This window comes from Sus scrofa, chromosome 17, assembly GCF_054392235.1.
Source record: "Sus scrofa isolate SSC_HxYL_T2T_F1_AM1 chromosome 17, Sscrofa_HxYL_maternal_Yorkshire_Landrace_v2.0, whole genome shotgun sequence".
NCBI lineage: Eukaryota > Metazoa > Chordata > Mammalia > Artiodactyla > Suidae > Sus > Sus scrofa.
Window position 1 is genome coordinate 41251272 of NC_139399.1, and position 18106 is coordinate 41269377.

Sequence of the window (18106 nt, forward strand, 5' to 3'; positions counted from 1 at the left end):
TGGGAGGTTGGCCAGGGCTCAGAGCAGGAAGCCACCTGTGGAGGTCAGAGCAGAAAGCAAGACTTTCTCTCAGGGGTACCACGGACACCTGCTGGGGGCAGGAGGGACCCACACGGTTTCCCGGGGCCCCACAGACAGGTTAGATGCTCCTGCTATGTGCAGCTGCAGTGTCTAGTCCACTCCCATCGCTACACCCACCACCACCTGTGGCCTCCAAACACAAGACAAAGCATCCCCAGACCCCCAACCTTGGGGCTGTCCTTGACCCTACAATCTGTCAGCAAAAATCCTTTTGGGAATTCCCATGATGGCTCAGCAGAAATGAATCTGACTAGTATCCATGAAGATGCAGGTGTGATCCCTGGCCTCGCTTAGTGCATTAAGGATCTGGCGTTGCCATCACCTGTGGTGTTGGTCACAGATGTGGATGTGGCTCGGGTCTCACGTTGCTGTGGCTGTGGTGTAGGCTGGCAGCTGTAGCTCTGATTCGGCCCCTAGCCTGGGAACTTCCACATGACGTGGGTGTGGCCCTAAAAAGCAAAAAAAAAAAAAAAAAAAAAAAAAAAAATCCCTTGGGCTCTACTTCCAAAATATATCCAGAATCTGACCATTTCTAAGCCCATCCCACTACCCTGGTTCAGGCCGCTACCATCTGCGTAGACCACCACAGCAGCCTCCTCTCTGGCCTCTCTGCCTCCACCCTCACCTCCTATAGCTTGGTCCCCACATGATGGTCAGGGTGGTACATTTAAAACAAAGTCAGATCAGAGCTGACCTGTGGGTGCAGTGGGTTAAGGATCCTGCACTGCCCCTGCAGGGGCTCGGGAGGCTGCTGTGATGCGGGTTTGATCCCTGGCCTGGGAACTTCCACATGCTACAGGTATGGCCAAGAATAAATAATGAATAAAATAAAACAAAGTCCATCATCTCCCTCCTGTGTCTCCTCATCCCACTGGGAGTAAAACCCCATATCCTAACAGCCACAGGCCCAAGACGACTGGCCTTCACTCCAGATTCTCAATTCCGCTTTTGAAATCCGCAGAGCTTTCCAAAAAAAAAAACAAAACCCAAAACCAAAAGGCTTGCAAAACCCATTTAGTGGCAAAATCTGTCCTTAACTAACAGGAAGCTGTTTGTAGTTTGTATTTATTGTCCTTAGCACAGACGTTCGTATGTTTCCACGCAGGTACACTCACGCAGTAGATGACGGCACTGGGGTGAGTACTGGGGGCCTTCCCCAAAGCTGAAACGTCTGGATTAGTAACTCATCTGTCGCAAGGGCTCCAGCAGAGAGACTGTGGCCTGTACCTCCCCCCTCCCCCACCCCCTCCCTTCATTCCTTCCGCCCCAACTGCACCTGCCTCCCCCACCCTCTCAACACTTCCCACCTAGAGCCTTCGCCTTGGTTGCTCTCTGGTCCAGCGGGCACCCCTTACGGTCTGTCCTCCCACCCCCGCCCCGCCCCTACCCCCCAGCTTTGGATCCTTGCTCACATCCCCTCTTCAGTGGAGGCCCTTCCCCTGCCCTCCCTCCCATCTTCATCCCTTTGCTGAGTTTGACTCATCACCATCCACCAGGACTTTCCACATTGTTTCGCCTCCAGGCTCACTGCCTGCCTCTCTCACCAGTGCCTGAGCCTCATGGAGGCCCCGACTGATTCTTGTTCACTGCAGTATCCTGAGCATTCAGAACAGAGCAGGTGCACAGAGAAGGGACGTGGCGAAAATCACCAAAAACCTACATCGACAAACTAATGTACTGTCTGTGATGTAATGTCATCACTTGAGCTTCCGCCCAGGGTGTGGGCTTCAGGGGAGCACAGCTGCTTCTAGCCGACCCAGCCACCCTGGCATCGCCAGGGCCGCCCTTGCCAAGGCACTCAATAAATATTTAACGAACAAAGGGAAGAGCAGAGTATACAGCGCGGTTCTGGGGGCAGGTTTCTGTCACAGTCCAAACGGGGTTTGATAAGGGGCTCACTGTCCATGAACAGTAGGCAAGAAATCGGTGCCTCCACAGGCCGAAATCCCTGCAAATCCCCTCATTTGAGACAGGAATTAAAGATGAACCTGATGTGAGGAGCTTACAAAGGAAGGAAACAGGAAAGCGGGCTGGCACAGGAATGAGGGTCAGTGGGTGCAGATTATGCTTTGCCGTTTTAGGGGCAAACCACCAAATAAGAACTGCAAAAGTACCCCCTGCCCAGTGATGCACTTACCTTGTAGAAGACGTGGAGCCTTTGGCTGCAAAAGAAAAGAAACAGAAGCCAATTGTTTCACCTAGAAATACCATTTTCTTATGTAACTTTTTATTTATTTATTTATTTATTTATTTATTTATTTTGGTGGAGGGTGGGGGTATGGGTGAGCAGAGGTTTGTCTCCAGGGATGTTGGGGGGAATTGTTAAAATCATATCCTCCAAACCACGGAAACCCCATGCCCACCCCAGTGGGGTGGGTGGTCCATTATCTTTCACGGAGGAAGATGAGTGAGTGGGGCTTTCCTGCTGTCCCACCTCTGGGAGCTGCCAAGGGTCAGATGCCAAAGCAGCCTTCAGCCTGGGAGAGGCCACCTGCCCTCGCCCTGAGCCTCACTTCCATCCACCATGCACATTCCCTGAGGCCCTGTAGCAAACCTGGGTCACCATCGGGGTCCTTCACTGCTGGAAACTAGGTTCTAGCAGGGCTGCTAGGGGTGTGTGTGTGGGCGGGGGAAGCAAGCGTGAATCCCACTTCTGCCACCAACTCACTGGCTGTGTGATCCGGGGTGGATCGCCTCCCCTCTCTGAGCTTGGATTTCAACGCTCTAACTCACAGGGTTGGGCTGGACATGCATTTTCATCTCACCACTTTCCAAAAAAGGATCTTGGGAGGAAAGAAAGGGTCCATCTGGCTCAGAGATTTTAAGCCTGTGATATGGGGCATCCCACAGAGAAGCCACTGGGGTTCAGCCACCATTTGACTCTCATTTTGCTGTAAAATTGTAATTAAAAAGCAACATGCGCAGGCAAATGGGCTCTCCTCCACATTTTCACAGGCTGGAGGCTGCCACAATGCAAGCATTCTCACTGCCACATCGACGCTTGGTGCCTGGGTAGGTATTGGATTTTTAGGTGAGTGGTGCTAGGTAGGAAGGCTGCAGCTCAGCATCTAACTCATCTGAATGGAGGCTGATGAGTTGCCAAGTGTTAGGACACAAGTCCTCTCAGAGGACACTGAGGACAGGATACTGATCAACCTCATTTTACACCAAGGACCCCAAACGACTCCTTAAGGTTAGTTGATACGTGGTAGAATTGAACTTGGGATATTTCCTTGCACGTATTGAGGTAGCAGATGGCAGGCACCTCCAGGGTACCAACAAGGGAGACCGGGTGTCTCATTAGGGTGGAAGTGATGTGCAGAGGCCTCAGATGTGGCCTCTGCAGACCTACTGTCCAGGTTTGAATCCTGGCCTTAGAACACACCAGGTGTGAGGCCCTGAGCAAGCTTTGTAACTTTCCCATGCCTCAGTTTCCTCATCTGTAAAGTGGGGTTAGGTCTGTGGTGTGAACAGTTGCCTGGCATATCAGAAGAGCTGCCTGAGGGCCAGTTGTTACTGTCACTGGAGCCTACATTTGAGAGCTGGGCTCACACACCAGCAGACTCACCCCTCGGGGCTGGGCGGCCTTCACCAGCATCGGCGCCTCTCCACCCCTCCCCCCATCCCTCCTCTGGACCAGCTCCCATGTGCTGGAGCCCGACGTGGTACCCAGGGATGAGGGTCCAAAGGGGACTAGGGTTCCACTAACACACGTGGTGAATGCTCACAGAGGGGCTGGCTTGTGCCCCCTTGGTGGGTGGAGGGCCCTGTTTCCCCACCCAAGGAGGAGTCCTTCCTGCGTGGGGGCTTCAGAAATGTTAAGAAAACCACCCGATAGGTCATCTGGCAAAATCTCTTCCAGATTCCAAAGATGCGAGGCCTGCGGCCAGCCCTCCTGGACGGGAGCCTGAGGCCCAGGCAGTGTCTCAGAGCAGAGTCCTTCCAGCCCAGGAGGGCGAGACACGTGGGGGGCAGAGAAGAGGGGGTGCAGGAGGGGTGCGTGGCTGACACACCACATGCCTGTCAGCTCAGCCTGGAGGTTCCGGTGCGGACGTGCAGCTCAGGACGGTTCTCTGCACTCTACAGGCGGCGGCACGTGGTGGGTTACAACAGTTTTAGGAGAATATAGTGTAAGAGATGACAAAAAGGAAAATATCAGAGTTCCAATTTTATATATGGGGTGTGTATGCGTGAGGCTGAGACGCGAAATGTATTTCTATCCCTTGTAGTCAAAAAAGTTTCAGAAGCGCGGGCTTAAAATTGCCTCCTCTTAGAGTGGGAAAGAGGACATGTATTTTTTCAGGTCTGAGAATGTGTCAGAGCTGCTGTTTCACAGGAGAGCTTACTTGTTTCGTAACGCACCTCCGAGGCAGGCACTGCCACACCCATTTTACAGGCAAGGAGACTGAGGCTCCTGGAGGCCCAACTGATGGGTTAGAGTATATAACAAGGGTCTGGAACCCTGGTTCATCTGATGCCAAGGTCAGAGGTCTGGCCACAGCAACAACTACACACACAGACACACGCCCATGTACATGAATGCAAACAAGGGGACCCTGTCCTGGATTTGAACTTGGACCCTGCTGCTGCAGTCCAAAGCCACACACCTTGCCCTAGTGAGGGGAGCTTTCCAGGAAAGTGGCTCATATTTCTGCGCTCATGTACAATACTGACAGGAGCTAGCATTTATTAAGCACTTGTTGCACGCCAGGCTCTTTCTTAACCTTGTACTCATAGTCACGCATTTAATCTTCCCAGCAGTATAAGAGAGAAGTGGTGATATTAGCCTTGCTCCCTCCCAGCGTCCTGCACCGGGATGGGGGAAGAGGCTGGGCATGGACCCTGGACAGGTAAGAGGAAAGCAGAAGTCGGCCAGGGGCCTCCTGGGAAATCCTGTTTTCTCCCTAAGACCCTCCTGCTGCCCTGGAATCTCCCTGGCCCCCACCTCAGTGGTGGTCCCGTGAGGATGTGGGGCCCAGGGTAAGTGATGCTTATCTTGCAGCCACGAGAGGAAGGCCACCAGGGCACCCACCCAGATTCCAGCCTGGTGAAGGGGCGGCACAGCCAAGGCACTGCTACCTCCAGACTTCTTGTTACTGGGAGTCACGGGACACCCTTACAGCTTAAGCTCTGTGTAGCCCAAAGCAGAGGCCCCCCGCTCTGGAAGGACAGCCAGGGGCAAAGTCTTGGGGAGGAAGCCGGGGACCCACTCACCTTTCTTCTGTCTGATTCGGAGGAGGTAGAGAGCAGCGACGAGCAGGGCCACCAGCAAGGCACACACCACGCCCACCGTGATAAAGATGCTTTTCCAGTTGTCGGAGTTGTCTAGGACCACATAAGACAGAGGCTTCAGGTAGGGAAATTACAAACAAGGAAAAGGAAAACCCACTGCCCCTGCCCCTTGTCACCACTAGGCAGGCATCAGCAACTGAGAACATCTGGTTCAGATGTTTCAGGCCACGTGGGCACGTTCATGGGTCTGTGAACATGTCCCCTTGAGGGTCACCCACGGGCAGCGCAAAAACCGTGGAGTTCCTGTCGTGGCGCAGTGGTTGACGAATCCAACTAGGAACCATGAGGTTGCGGGTTCGATCCCTGGCCTCACTCAGTGGGTTAAGGATCCGGCATTGCCGTGAGCTGTGGTGTAGGTCACAGATGCGGCTCAGATCCCGCGTTGCTGTGGCTCTGGCGAAGGCCGGTGGCTACAGTTCTGATTAGACCCCTAGCCTGGGAACCTCCATATGTCGTAGGAGCGACCCCAGAAAAGGCAAAAAGACCAAACCAAACCAAACAAAAACAAAAACAAAATACTGTGGAGGGAAGCATTGCCGACAGACCTGGAGGAGCCCCGGCTGCTGGATGTGGGTGGAATTTCCCCCCCAAGGAACAGAAACATGTCCCTCCTTTTCTGAGTGAGCCACGGAGCAGCCACCCCACCATCAGGGCATCGCACAGCGCAGGGACGGACGCTGAGGAAGCGTGGATGTGACGCTGGCCGAGTGGAGCTCTGAGGCTGTGCACTGGTTTGAGCCCAGGGCCTGTGAGATGGTGAATGGGGGGCTGGCACGGGAGCACAGGGGGTGGGGCGGTTGGGAGCAGGGCTCTGAGCCTCAGAAACGTGGCTTCCAATGGATGCCCCCTCGTGCTGTGACCTTGAGAAGGTCATTTAAACTCCCTCACATACCCGCCTCCTCTTGCGTAACTGAGGCCAGTAGTGATTTCTGTTTCATAGAGTAGCTCTGAGCATTACCTCACCAACTAACCCATCATCCAGCTAACTCACTCTTTCATCCTTTCTGAAAGTATTTCTTTTTCTTTTTTAAAAAAATTTTTTTAAAATTTTTCAGGGCTGCACCCATGGCATTCCCAGTCTAGGGGTCCAATTGGAACTATAGCTGCCGGCCTCCGCCACAGCCACAGCAACGCGGGATCAGAGCCGCATCTGTGACCTACACCACGGCTCACGGCAATGCTGGATCCCTAATCCACCGAGCGAGGCCAGGGATCGAACCTGCAACCTTGTGGTTCCTAGTTGGATTCATTAACCACTGCACAATGACGGGAACTCCATCTAAAAGTGTTTCTTGAGTGTCTCCTATCAGCTGTGATGCTGAGACAGCCATGGTCCTGGTAGACAGGCATGTCCTTCAGTGCTGCCAGGAGCTGGTGGATCAGCCCAGAGACAGGCACAGGCTTGTCCAAGTCCCCACAAGGCTGTGACAGCCAGAGTGGGTCCACCCATCCTGTCTCCCAGTGCTGGGCCTATCCTGTGAAAACCAGCCATCTGTGGCAGCAAAGGGCACCCTGGCAGGCCCCAAGGCTTCTTCAGAGCCGTTCCCTTGAAGGAAGCACAAAGGAAGGAACTGGCCTCTATTCTAATCCATTCAGAGTCTGCTATACACAAGCGTACAGGTGATGGAACATTCCACAGTGGCACCAAATGCCAACGAGGTGCTGCCATCTTAAAGGAAGAAGAGAGAGACGCTGACAGCAGGTGGAAGAGGGCTGACACCTTTTGTTCTCCCAGGAGAGTGGCAGCATCCCCACGGTCTTAAACGGGCATGTACTGGGGCCTAGAAAAGCTCTTTGGTAAATCGTCCCACGGACATACCTGCGCATGTAACAGAATATATCCAAGGCACGCAGCCCTGATTGTACCCGAGGTAAGCGCAGATGGTGTGAAGCCCCTGCGCCCCTTCCCAGGGGGCGGCCTTGTGACGGCAGCCGGGAGACTGAGCCAAGGCAAGAAAGAGCAGGCAGGAGGGACGTGGCGGACAGGGGGTGGTGAGCACAGTGGCTGTTAGTAGGTGAACACGAGAGGCAGGACGCTCTGAACCGGATGATCTCCCTCCTCTCCCTACTTTCTTTCTTGAAGGATATTTACGCCAAAAGATCTATCAGGAAGGTACCAGATTCTCTTACCAGTCGTGACTCCTGGAGAATGGGATTTGGGAGAGGGGAACGCACTTCAAACTTCTATTTAATATCTACCGACTTTCTAGATTGTTCTCGAATAAGCATGAATCATTATTTTAGCATTTAAAAAAAGAAAAAAAAAAAAGAGCCCGGTCAGTTGGAGTGGTGGCCTCACCAAGGACTGCATCTGCACCCTGCTCCTTCTGGTGAGTGACAACCTCCAGGGTATAGTTTTTGGTGACCGCCGGCTGCCCATCATGCTCCACCTGACAGGTGAGCAGCACAGCCTCCCTGTGGGCAGATGAGTTCACCAGGAGCCAGCTGGTCCGGTTGAAGGTCCCATCCTTGTTCTCCATGAGGGTCGAGGCCGTTTCTGTCCGGGACACGTTTCTGTTCTCCAGCCAGGTCAGCTGTAGGCGCTGGGGGTAGAACTTCTTCACCAGGCAGGTGACATTCACCTGGCTCCCCGTCGGGGGCTGTTGGGTAACCTCCAGGGTGGGCGGAACTGAAACAGCACAGGCAGAAGCTCTGACCTTGTGGAACAGACAGGTCATGGGGAAGGGGCTGGATCCCAGCTCCCAGCACAGCAGGGAGTCACCCAGGACCGAGCCAGGCAGGCACGGGTGCTCTCACACCGAGGGGCTCTGGGCCTATGAATGAAAGCACTGAGCACAGTGCAGGGCACACAGTAGGTGCTCCTGGACCCGTCATTGGGGTATAAGGAGGGAAATCAACAAGCACAGCCCCTGGCATGCGGTGGGAATATCATAACTGGCGCAAAACCCATGAAATCACCAAGCACACGGGGGCCTGGCTTAGAGCAGGTGCTCCGTCGTTGGAGATGCTCTGGGTCGAGTCAGGGAACCTCTGAGCACAGGGCCTGGACATGACTGGTGTCCACCTTGCGGCTGCCTTTAAGGCAGCAGTGAGTGGCCAGCACAGCCAGGAGCCTGGTGGTTGGGCAGGACTGTCAGGAAGCAGATTCCAGGCAGTTCAAGGCAGGGGGAGGGGCAGGCTGGGGGTTGGGGCAGGTGTGGCCGTGGGCTGATGTGAGGGTATCTACCTCGGATGGTCTCAGACAAGTTGGCAGTTCCACGGAGAGGAGGGCCCCCTTGCAGGGTGACGTGGGCCACCTCGCAGATGACCTGGGAGTGCACATCCCCCGGGGCCAGCAGCACCTCGGTGGTGCTGGAGATGCTGTAGGAAACGTTTCCCTCGGGCTCCACGCTGGTCTGGGAGGCTGGGAGCTCATTGCCATTTTTGAACCATTTCAGGGAGATGTTTCTGGGGGAGAAGCCGTGGGATTTGCAGGTGAAGCGCACTGTCTGCTCAGGTGTGGCCCTCGCCGCAGGGCCTGAGACCACGGGCCGAGAGGGCTTGGCTACAAAAGGAGCATTTTTAAACAATCAACATGAGCGTGACTTCCATCACTAAGGATAAGCGTCAGGCACTTAAGAACCTTCGCACATATTATGTTTAATCCCCCTGATAATGCTGGGCTGGCAGGTCACCATCCTCAACTTTCAAAGGGACACAGGTTGCCAGAGGTGAGCTCTGGGTAGGGCCCACATGGAAACCTGAGCCCAAGTTCAAAGTCCTTCTCTTCTCTGCCAGGGGATGTCCCAGCAATCTGGGCACAGGGACAAGAGTAAAGATTGATGGTTTCACTCTTCCCATTAACTGTTCTTAGCCGGCCTCCCCTGGAAAACTTAACTAACTTCAGAGATGTGTTTACAGAAGTAAATGCAGGGGAAGCAGGGGCATAGTGGGACTGCCACGGAAGCTGAACCAGGCTGGACGAGAAGTGTGGCCGTGGCACCTCCCAGCTCCTTGTCTGTGACATGGGACAGCGGACATCCTCCTTCCCAGGGTGCCAGCGAGGGTTGAAGCGGGCAGTGGAAGCATTTTTGCTCTGAGGAAACCACAAGATGCTAAACAAAACTGAACCAACACGGATCTCTCTTTGACCTGAACTGTATTTATATCCAGAGCTGTCCCTTCAGGTATTAAAAATGTACTCCACAGGTTCCATTCTTCCCAGATATTCCCGTAAGACTTATCTGCCAATCTCTGCCTTGGAAAAGGAAGGAGCAAGCCAATGCCGAGAAACCAAAGATGGTTAATTTCTTAATTGTTACTGAATCAGAAGAGACAGACACAGGCCTACAGAGCACCCGAAGCACAGAGACCCGCACATCCAAAGCGAGGGCTTCTCCCTGGAGAAGGGCCCTAGGGTGTCTCCAAACTGTTCATTATTACCCAACACTTCCTGTAAAAGTCGGCAGATGGCAAATATGATAAATATTTGCACTGGTAAATATTTAACTTGCTTCCTAAGACTCATCAAACGTTTTGAGGACCTAGTAAAGAAGTGTTACTTGAATAAGTCATAAAAACACCAGCATCCTGGATGTCGCTCAAGGGACGAGATGCTGTGATCGGTTACCTTTTATGCGAGCCCGAGGCTGGCCAATGCCTCCAAGACTTCCAACTCTCTGGTTCTCCCACCAGCCCCGTGAGGGAGGCCCCAGTGTGGTCCTATCTATGGGACGAGGCTCGGGGGGACGCGGCTCGGGGAGACGCAGCGGACCAAGGGCACCCGGGGAGAAAAGGTCAGAGTTCATCTCATTGCACAAAGGACTGATGATTTTAAGGTCTCTGTTCTTTATCCTTGAGCCTCAGTGTCTGCTCCTGGACAAAGTGGATACAGACACCACCCTGGTAAGATGAGTGAAGATGTATGGAAAACACAGAGCCTGGCACATAGTAGGTGCTTCATCAGTAACACCTGTGATTTTTTTTTTTTTTTTTGGTCTTTTTAGGGCCTCACTTGCAGCATATGGAAGTTCCCAGGCTAGGGGTCGGATTGGAGCTGCAGGTGTGGGCCTACGCCACAGCAACAGCCATGCAGGATCGGAGCCTCATCTGCCCCCTACACCACAGCTCATGGCAACGCCAGATCCTTAACCCACTGAGCGAGGCCAGGGATACTAGTCGGGTTTCTACCGCTGAGCCACAATGGGAACTCCAACACCTGTGATTGTTATCATAAGATCTGGTCATTCCTAGTTCTGCAACTACCTGCTTATTCTTTAGGCCATAAGAAGGCAAAGCAAAAGTAAGAAAAAAGTAAGACAAGTCTCAAGTCCTGTTCCCTGCAGCTGCCATGAACAACTCCCAGGAAAAAAAGAAGTAGACAACCACCAAATAATGTTTCTCTCCCTCTTTTTAAAACACAATCCTCTCAAGTTTGGGGAATCGCCTTTCAAGAGATGCAAGAGATCACGGGCATCTTCCCTGCAGGTCAGCGCTTTGCAGAGCTGGAAGCACTTTGAAAGGAGAGAGGACAGATAGTCAGTGACTCTTTGCTGTGTTGAGGCAGGAGGGCTCTGGGCTGAGCAGCGAGTCTTTGTAGGGATTCTAGTGCCTGCTCAGAAACACGGGTGTTTAAAGATGGGAAGGTTTTGCCGGCAATGAAGCTCTGGCCTGGTCAGGGTGGTCTGGGGAAGGTGACCTGCCTCGGGGCTGGAGAGGGCAGGACATCACTCTCAGCCCAGGCTGGCTCTGGCTTGGGGGCGGGGGGTGGCACTGAGGAGAACTGTCCCCACCTCTCCACTCAGGCTTGCTTTCTTGGGCTACTATGAGCTGTCACATTCACAGACTCTTCTGAAGCGTCCTCACCCAGAGAAGCTGCTCTTGTAGCCCCAGCAACAAGGGAAAACCATCTTTGCAGGACAAAACCACAGCTCTCCCTCTGGGACTCTGGGAACTCGGAGCCCAGGCTCCTCCGCCCTGGCTGGGCCTCAGCACCCTCTGCAGGAGTTAAAACACGTGGCCGCCCAGGCCCATGTCTGACCAAGTCAAACTGAATTTCTAGCGTGGAGCCAGGGTCTGGGGAGCTGCTGAAGTTTCCCAGGTGGATGAGGTTGAAAAGCACTGGCTCCACCTCGTCCCCAGTGAGGCTTAGTCCTGGAGGGAACGTGACCCCTCTGAGGTCCCTCTGGTTCAGGTGATCAGAGCTAATGCTGGTGGAACACGTACCACGAGCCAGGCTCTGCTCTAAGCCCTTTACACGCCTCCTCATAAAGTCCCCGCCGCAGCTCTGAGGGCCATGCTGTCCAACTCCAATGTGGGGAGGACTCGTCAAGGCCCCGGAGCCTGGATGTGGCAGAGCTGGGATGGGGCCCAGGCAGAGAGCTCCGCCCAGGCTCTCAACGGCTGTGCACTGACCCCCAGGAGCATTTTCATCCAACCCCCCCTATCTAGGGGTCCTAGACCCTCTCAGTCCAGCACCGACTCCTGAGAGGGGGCTGTGCTCACCACCATTTCACAGATGGGGAAACGGAGGCCTCAAGGAGCTGAGACTTGCCCCAGACACATAGCCTGGGAGGCCAGCACATCGCTGACTGAGGGGCTGTCCTGTCACCAGGTCCCTGTACCCTCAGGACACACTGCGAAAGCTGGTGTGATTCCCCTCCTTGCACAGGGGAGGGGATGAGGCCCAGCACAGGGAACTGGTCATGACCTTGACATAACACTGGCTTTGGGGCTCCCTGCTCTGTGCTGGGGATGTAGACAGAGCACCTCAGGTCCTTCCGACTCTCCTCAAAGGAGACCATGAGATGACCAGTTTACAATGAGAAACCTGAGGCTGAGAGCAATGAAGGGACTGTCCCCACCCTCCCCACTGTGTCCCAGAAGTCTTTCCTGTCACCTCGAAGCTTTCATGCCCATCAACAGAGCTAGCAAATCCCACCCGCCCCCATACTAACCACCCCCCTTTCCCTCTGAGATTCCTGACGTTGAGCAGCTACAGGGAGGAGTGGCCTCTGCGGGCCCAGAACTGGGGCCCCTGAAACATCAAGGGTGAGCCACGGGCTCCCGACTCCTGAGTCTAGAATATGGGCTCTTGCTGGTGCGGGGCCCCAAGCACCCTCCGGGGAACAGCTCCCTGTCCTTGTCCTCAGTCTGCAGAGCCAGGGATGGGCGTGCGTGGTGCAGCTGGGACGGCAGGGGCCCCTCTGTGCTCGTCCACACTACCCTGCTCGGGGATGCACCTGCAGGCTGCTCAGTGAAGGGGCAACATCACAGCACTGGGGAGAAAAGGCTCCTGATGCTTTTAAACCCACTGAGCCCTGTTAACAGGTAAGGACCTCATGAGATATTTCTGAATCTGTCTGCTATGGATTGTAAAAGTAGCCCCACCTCTCACATGGGACTTTTAAAAATGCTTATTGTGGGAGAAGAGAACAACCCAGGAATTTTCAGGAGAGGCTGGAGCTTTCTGCACACTTGGACAAGTGCAGCGGGGTGGGCATAAAGCAGGGCGGTGAATCGAGTTGCTTGGGGGTCCACCTTGGCTCCCCTACCTGCTCAGGAGCCAGTTCCCCTCTGAGCCTCAGTGTCCTCATCTGCAAAAGGGACAAGAGATGGCCCCTCCCTCAAAGCACTGGTTGGAAGGAGTAAGAGGCATGAGGAAGATTCAGCCTCTGAGGAGGGGCTGCTGCTCCCTGACCCCTCCCGCTTCCTTCCTTTCTCATCCAGGGAATCATGGGCGCAGGGGCTTGGGCAAGAGCATGAGCCCTGTCCTGGGGGGCAGCAGATCTGAGGGGCATGGGAGCCACTTACTAGCTGTGACTGGCGGGCAAGGGGCTCCCCACCTTGGGAAGTTTAGTAACATCTGCAAAATCAGGATGAAGCCAACTTCCCTGCTTAGGTCCAGGGCTTGTGGGGAGACTAGAGGACTATCATGACCAGAGGGGAATTTGGCAAAATAATCACACAAATTACAATGCACGTACTCTCTGACCTAGCAATGCACATCCATGGATGTTTCCCCTTTGAGCAGAGTGATGCACGGCTAAGGTTATCCACCGTGGCGCTGTTTTAATAGCCTGATGTTGGGAACAACTAAATATCCATCAACAGGCAACTGCCACATGAGAGATGCTCTCTGCATACAAGGCAGTGTTCCGTAGCTGCTGCAACACTGGGCGGCTATAGCTGACGTGGAAATGCTAGACTTGGCGTCAAGTTGCTGAAAGTGGGGAGAGGTTCCTAATCATCTCTGGCCTCAGGGTCTGAATGTATGGGGGCATTCGGAACCTTTGGGAAACTGATCCAAATGTTCCCTATTCAATGGTGTGGGGTAATAAGCTTTTATTCAGCACCCACTATGCACCAGGTTCTTCCACAGAACCAGGATCCGATGCTGGTGCAGGAAGAATCCTGGCTTGGAATCAGATTGGGTTCTGGAAATGTCCCCTCCCTGGCCATGTGTCTGTGGTCGGGCCCCTGTCACCTCGTGGCCCCAGGCTCCCGATCTGTGTTTGGGGGGCGGGGCTGGAGAGTGTCTAAATGTCAGTCCTGGGCTGACATTTTAGGGTTCAGGATCTTAGGTCGCTGGCAGAAAATCCTAAATGTGCCCCCTTGCAACCACAGTGGGGCCGCCCCATGACAGGTACATGGGGCAGCCCTTCCCTGGGTGAGGGACATGCTGAGCCGGTCCAGCGCTGCTGGGAGCCTTCAGTGACTGTGAGAGTCAGTGCCTGAATCTCAGGAGGGGCTTCTCAACAGACCCCCAGGAAACACCCACCCTCTGGGCGTCTCCCCCATCCAGGGCAGGCAGTGGAAACACTGAATTGGCGCCTCGAGGGGTTTCTTCTCAGCGTGAGGTTTCTGAAGAGGAAATAAAGACACACATTCTCCCCTCCCTGCCCTGGACGTACCGCTCCTGATGGGAAGGGAAGAGAACATGCTTTGGGGAAGGAGAGCGGCTTCCTGTTTTACTCACTGAGGCTGCTACAGCCTCCAGAGCAGGGCCTGGCACACAGTAGGTGCTCACGAAGTGCCGAATAAAGAGAAGCTTCAGCCACATTGAGGGGAGCACTCTCTGGAGGCAGGAGGCGAGGTCTGGCCTGAGACTGGGCGAGTCACTCAGACCTCCTGTTCCCTCATCCCTGGGACCAAAGCGCTGGATGGGACTGGACAGGGCTGGGAGCCAAGCAGACTGGGCGTCCCGGTTTTTCCCACCAGATACCAGTTGTGGGGCCTTGAGCAAAGAGCACAGCCTCTCCAGGCCTCGACTTCCCTGATCTGCAGAGGGAGTGAAATCAGACCATGACCCAGATCATGACGGGGGCACCCTCTGCCTCTCCTGATTCTCGACTGCATTCTTGTTGACGTGCTGTCACAGAGCAGGGGGTGAGGCGCCCCCGCCATACTCACCACTCACAGTGAGCTGAGTGCCTGGCCCAGACCTAAACTCCACGTCCGCAGGGCTCTCTCTCCGGAACTTCACACAGTAGTAGGTCCCGGCGTCTGCTGGGGTGATGTTCCGGATGCGGATGGAAAAGTCCTTGTTGTCTCTCCTTGTGGCATCTGAAGCATTTGTTACTCGGGGGGAGTGGCCCCGAGGATCTCCTTTGAAATCGTAGATTAGCTCCCGGGCTGGTCCTGTCCCCTTGAACCACTTGAAGGGCCCAATGGGGATCAGAGAGGTCGCAGTGCAGGGCAGAGTGGCCGTCTCTCCAGCTGCGACAGACACGGACCTCTCAGGCTGAAGCACCTGCAGCCCCTCCTCACCTGCCGCTCCTGGAGGGAAACACACAGCAGTTATTCAGGCATCCTCAGGTGGTCCTGTAGGTCCTGCTTATCAACAAGAGCTTTCATTCACTGAGCGCACTGTGAGGGAGCCTCAAGCTCTGCCCATTGAATGAGTACCGCATGTGACCACATGAGGCTATAATGTGAGACCCTCATACCAATGACGGGACTGAAGCACAGACAGGATGATGAGCAGGTGTGAGCTCCTGGGCCCCCTCTGGTGGAGTCACGTCTGGGCTGGGCAGTGACTTCAAATCTGATCTTACCAGGAAGAAAGGGCACAGTGTTCCTGAAAGAGGGAACCGCCTGGGCAAAGGCTCAGAGGTATGGCATGGTGCGGCAGGGGTGGGGAGGGGCAGGGCTCTCCAAGGAGCTCATATTCTGTTTCAGGCCTGGCCCAAGAATCAGGCCTTAAGCAGGTGAGTCATACTCAGTAGCGGGGGCCCATTAGTCTGTGGACTAGTGACAGAGGGGGACCTGGGTTTGAGTCCTTGTGATGTGGCTGTGTGACACGGGCCATTACTTAGACTACTGGGAGGATCCCGCAGGGATTCCTGTGAGTGTGCTGGATCCAGCCAGGTGCCGCAGATATGAGTGCTGCCCCTCGTTTGAGCAGGCCCCTTTACTGCTCTCTGAGCCTCAGTCTCCTCACCTGTCAGTTACTCTGGCTCCATCTCAATGGATCGCTGGTTGGAACAAACAACACACCCTGTCCAGGTCAATGTCAAAAGGAAGCATTTGGTCCTTTGAGCCATCTGACCTGGTTTGAGACCCGGCTTGACTTTTATTCACATGGGACCTGAGTTTGCTTATTGCTAGAGTCTCAATTTCCTCCCCCACAAGATGGGTAGATAACCCCCAGCCCTCTGCAGAAATCAGAAGTCACACAGAAGCCACTTAGCACCAAGCTGGGCACAGGGAACCTACGGTCATCATGTCATGACAATGAACTTCACTCTCACCAGCCCTCACACATGCTCCTGCAGGCCAGGCCAGGGCTGGATGCTGCGATACACAGGGGCTGGACAGGTCAGGCCTTAAGGGCTTCCAGGCTGGGTGGCTGGAAGGAGTCCTGGAGGCTGGTGGGGGAGGGGCCTGAGCCCCAAATTGGAGAAGACTGGGGCACAGGAGCACGGACTCCCACTGGAGGAGGCTGGGGGAGGGAGGACGCAGGAGGAAGATGGACAGGCTGGCGAAGATGCCAAGAGACGTGCTGTAGATGCCCTGAGCGAGGGGCGGCCGGGACCCCCGTTCTGAATGACGCGGGGGGTGCGGAGAAAGGACAGATTATGAAGCCCTCGGAGAAACAGGCACCTAACTACACACAGAAAGACAGACAGACAGAAAGAGAAGGATAGAGATAGAGAACCACAGAGATAGGCAGAAAGATGGACAGACAGAGATGGAGTCAGAGTCGAAGACTGAGAGAGTGGGGTGGGGGGGTGGGCGGGGGGGGAGAATAAGATAAGACACAGGGGCGCGGCAGCCTGGTGGAGGCAGGCAGGCAAACTGAGCCTCGATGTGACCTTGCCCTGGCCTGACCTGGCAGAGGCCACCTTTGCCTTGCACATCAGACAGGGTTGCAGCCAACGCCGTGAGCAGCCCTCTCGCCTCTCGCTGGGAAGGAGGGAGACCCTAGGCCCTCGGCCCACCAGCTCATGGCCTGGCAAAACCCCACTGGAGGGGGGCAGGGCGCCCAAGGGAGGGGCACCCATAGACTCCGGTCTACCCTCCCTGCAGGCAGGCCCTCAGGAGGCCTCGCACGCCCCTGCCTGTGGTCCAGCTCTGACTCCCAGGCCAGGGACTGCCTGGATCTCATGGCAGATGAGCAGAGACACAGAGTGGCAGCCTGAGCACAGCCCAGCCCTCACAGGGCAGCAAAGAAACCAGAGTCCACAGGGGGCAGGGGCTCCGGGTGGAGCCGGAGGCCGGGTGTGCGAGAGGCACGCGGAGGCAGCCCAGGGAGGCAGGCATGAGCCTGAGACACCCCGGGAGGCCTGAGCAGCGGCCAACAGCATCCAGCCAGGAACATTCTCAGGGATCCACACTCCACACCGGAGACTGGACAGACTGGAAGTGCCACTTGGAGGAAGCAGGGGCGCTGGGGCCAGCAGGCCTATGGGAGAACAGGGTTCCCCCTCAGCCAGCTCAGCATCCACCCTCCCTGGGCCTCCCCTCTGGCATCCGCCAAGTGGGGTCCCTACCGGCACCCCCGCACCCCCCAGGATAGGCGTGAGGCCCATGACACAGGTGGACAGCAGCGCCTGCTGCACGGGTGCTGGGCGAATTACCGTTTCTGTTTGCATGATGAAAACAGCCACATTATGCTATACTAGATTTTCTCTGGATGGTCCTGTTTCCCCCCCGCAGCAGAATCCACAGGGAACTATTTCCCACCGCCTGCGGAGAAGTGTCTGGCACCCACCGGGCCCTGGATAAATACAGGTTGAATGAACACATGAAGGAAAGAAGGAGGGATTTCACCTGCTCCCAGGCAAATCCCTCTCCCGGAGCCCCTTTCCTCATCTGTTAAAGGAGCTGCTACAGGAGACATCGTGGCCCTGGAGCCCGGGACTGTGCCTGGCGCACAGATGTGCATAATCAACGGCAGTTATTATTATCCATATCAATACCACTGCACGGGGCTGTGAGTCAGCAGCTGGCGAAGGAGCTGCGAGCGGGAGAGGAGGTTGGGAGTCAGGCGAGCGGCTGGGGCAGGGCTATTCTTGTGGTGCAGCCGGAGGCCTGCAATCACACTCGGGGAGGTGACAATAAAATCTAGAGTTGTGTAGGGCTCCCCCCACCGCTCCTGGGGTTTTTTTTAATTTTTTTTTTTTTAGCTCCTCTCAAGTTCTCTCCACCAACTGCAGCCAGATTTAGGAGGCTTAATTAATTAGCTAGTGTTTATAAAGCGTTTGAAGAATTTTAAAAGTGAGACGTAAGTGCCAAATATTATTTTAATCTGTGTGTGTGTGTGTGTGTGTGTGTGTGTGTGTGTGTGTGT

General features: G+C 55.0%; 1 protein-coding gene across 17 annotated transcripts in view; it reads right to left on the minus strand.

Annotated features, from left to right (window-relative positions):
- The window catches only part of SIRPA (signal regulatory protein alpha), a 44875-nt gene that overhangs the window by 9906 nt on the left and 16863 nt on the right, over nt 1-18106 (minus strand). For 9 of the 17 annotated variants that reach the window (XM_021077323.2, XM_021077321.2, XM_021077324.2 and 6 more), the window contains 5 exon segments: nt 14725-15090; nt 8561-8878; nt 7673-8002; nt 5296-5406; nt 2219-2243 (listed from right to left, as the gene is read on the minus strand). In XM_021077323.2, the coding sequence (XP_020932982.1) occupies nt 2219-2243; nt 5296-5406; nt 7673-8002; nt 8561-8878; nt 14725-15090 (1150 nt within the window). 17 annotated transcript variants of the gene reach the window in all.